The 2,709-nt window shown below is 31.2% G+C and overlaps 1 protein-coding gene across 1 annotated transcript; it reads right to left on the bottom strand.

Annotated features, from left to right (window-relative positions):
- On the bottom strand, positions 1-2,321 carry LOC123910305 (probable pectate lyase 5). The gene is made up of 4 exons (XM_045961402.1): positions 1,961-2,321; positions 1,111-1,848; positions 849-987; positions 1-492 (listed from the first exon to the last, which is right to left on the bottom strand). Exons 1-4 carry the CDS (start codon positions 2,065-2,067, stop codon positions 271-273), a joined length of 1,206 nt encoding a protein of 401 aa, XP_045817358.1. The 5' UTR covers positions 2,068-2,321; the 3' UTR covers positions 1-270.
- Between the last annotated feature and the right edge of the window lie 388 nt (positions 2,322-2,709).

Here is a 2,709-nt window from a genome sequence, read left to right as displayed (position 1 = left end):
TCATCAAAAGTGAGAGCATTTCATTGAATTAAACATATAATTATATCAACTCTATAACTTGTATCTATCAACTATATCATGTTACATAGTCTTTGTTTTAGACACAAGCTAAGGTTGTAGTTACAAAACAAAATGTCCAAAAAGTTCAATATACAAAAAAAGTTGAGTCACTTTTGTTTTTGTTTTCAAAAGTAGATAGATACAGTTGTCTTGGCATATTAATAATTCTTGCCTTTATTTCTAAAGTAATATAATTTTAGGCTTTTGATTTCAGCAACGTGATCCCTTTCTGCAGTTTAGTGATCCAGCTGATGCAGTGATAGAAGCTACTACAGAAGATGGTTTTGCTGCTAAACTAGATGCTCTTGCATAGCTTGATGATGAACCTGCTCCTGATGGCCTAAAAAATGCACCATTTAACAACAAATCACCACTTGATCTCCAATTCCAATTCTTCCATTTACTCTGTCCTGCATTCTCACGCTTCGTCACCTGTCAATCAGATGTCAGCTCAGTGGAAATAGTCGTAAAATGACCATTTAATGTCACCGTTATAAAAAAAAAACGTTTAGAGCCCTTATAAGATGATTTAGTATGATTGAATTACGTTGAACTAATATCCTAAAATAGTATTCCCCCGGTCACCTTTATAAGCAAAACACAACTTTATGTTCATTGAAAAACTGGTGCATCTGGTCTAACTGATGTAACTGGTCTATATAGACCATGATACATCAGTTTTCCAATAAGCCTAAAAAGTTATTTTTTCACAGATAAAAACGGCCAAAGAGAGTAGTATGCAATAATGAGTTAAAGAGGTATATTTTATTTTGGTCTATGGATCTAACCTCTTTGAAGGTATTATCATTGGGAGCAAGAAATCTATTGCCTTGGCTGTTGATAGTTGGATTAGCACTTCCACCTATAGCATACATTTGCCAATGTGTATAGTCATTGTTCACCACATGAAAATATCCATGCCTACATCTACAAAATGTAACAAACATTATGTTAAAAAAAGTCAGAAATTTAAGCTACCCTACCCCTAATAAAAACTTAATAGTATAATCTATATATAATTCAAGAGACAAGAGAAGTTGTTAGTGTTACCTTGGCATTCTTTGAACTAGCCCTTCTCCAAAATGGTTAAAAGCAATAGTAACTTGCATATTCTTATCTCTAGTGAAACTATCACTATGACCCAAAAGCATAACCTTATTATGATGAGTCATAAAATTATTAGAAATAGTAATAGCTGTTGATCCATGAATAACATCAATTAATCCATCTCTACAATTAGAGAGAGAAACATGATCAATCCAAACATGACTTCCACCAAAAACAGAAATACCATCACCATCAGAAAGTGTCCTAAAACCATAATGTGTAGGTGAATCTCTAACATAAGCATTTCCACCTCTTTTACAATCATGTACATTAATCCCATGAATAATAATATTTGTCACAAATTGTATAGTTATACAAGGTCCACCAGCAATGTGTACATTTGTTCCTCTACCATCAATAGTTTTGAATGAATTCATCATTAATTCTTGTTTAAGCTTAATCACCATATCACGTTTGAAGATTATCCATAATGGTTCTTCTTGAATAACACCATATCTTAATGTTCCTGGCTTTGGTGTCACTGGATGATCACCAGGGTCAGTTACTACATATATTTTACCATCTCTACCACCAATTGCATGCTTTCCAAATCCAATCGAACAATCCGCTAATCGTTGTCGATTCTTTTCCCAATTTTGATCACATCTCCAACAATCATCAATTGGGTTGCCACTTCCACAAGAAAGAAATGCCAAGTTTCTTCTTGAATCATTAATACTCCTATACAAAACATAAAAACAAACATTTTAATATATCATATCATATATAATAATAAGAGAAGAATAAAAACAACATTAAAAATATGTTATATAGTATATATATAGTTACTTACTTTTGTACTTGATGGACTATTAATTCAGGATCTTGAAGTGGGGTGGATTGAATGAAGGGAGGTACAAGAAGTAATAAGAGAAGAATGAATGAGAGTGGAAGTGCCATAACTTCTTGAACTACCCTTAATTTTGAAGAAAGAGAGAAGGTAGAGTATGATTTTTTTTTTATGAAGAAATGTTAAGACAGTTTATACTATATATAGGGAACAAAATGGAAATTTGTGCATCATTAAATAAATAAATATTTGGTTCATAAACCCAAGATTTGCATGATTTAATTAAGGTAATCATTCTTGATAAGACAAATTTTAAGTATTTTTGTTATGGTAATTTTACAAGTAAGCTAGTACTTCATTCCATGTCATGTCATCAATTTAATAGTACTTGATTTATTCAAAATTGATAGTTCTAAATAGTTAAGTGTTTTAGAATGTTGATTTTTAATCAAAAATTAACTTTGTGCCGACACTTGCATAGATGATTTTTCTTTTTTCTTTTTTTTTTTGGTGGTAATTTGCATTACTATATGTAGTGTGAATACTCTTTGAGTTAGTGAGTTACAGCAAGTAGACCCTACATTATTAGTGAATTTCAACTTATTATTATTACTATTATAGTTTTAGCTATGGCCGTTGAAGTAGGTTTCTGCTTTCTAAAACATTACACAAACATCATTTATTATATGCCATTCCTTCACCATTCACCAACATTAATATCCATGTATATAATTTATTTCCCACTGCAATTT

This window comes from Trifolium pratense, linkage group LG2 (genome assembly GCF_020283565.1).
Source record: "Trifolium pratense cultivar HEN17-A07 linkage group LG2, ARS_RC_1.1, whole genome shotgun sequence".
NCBI lineage: Eukaryota > Viridiplantae > Streptophyta > Magnoliopsida > Fabales > Fabaceae > Trifolium > Trifolium pratense.
Note: the sequence above shows the minus strand (reverse complement) of the source record. Positions and strands in the feature narration are given on the sequence as shown.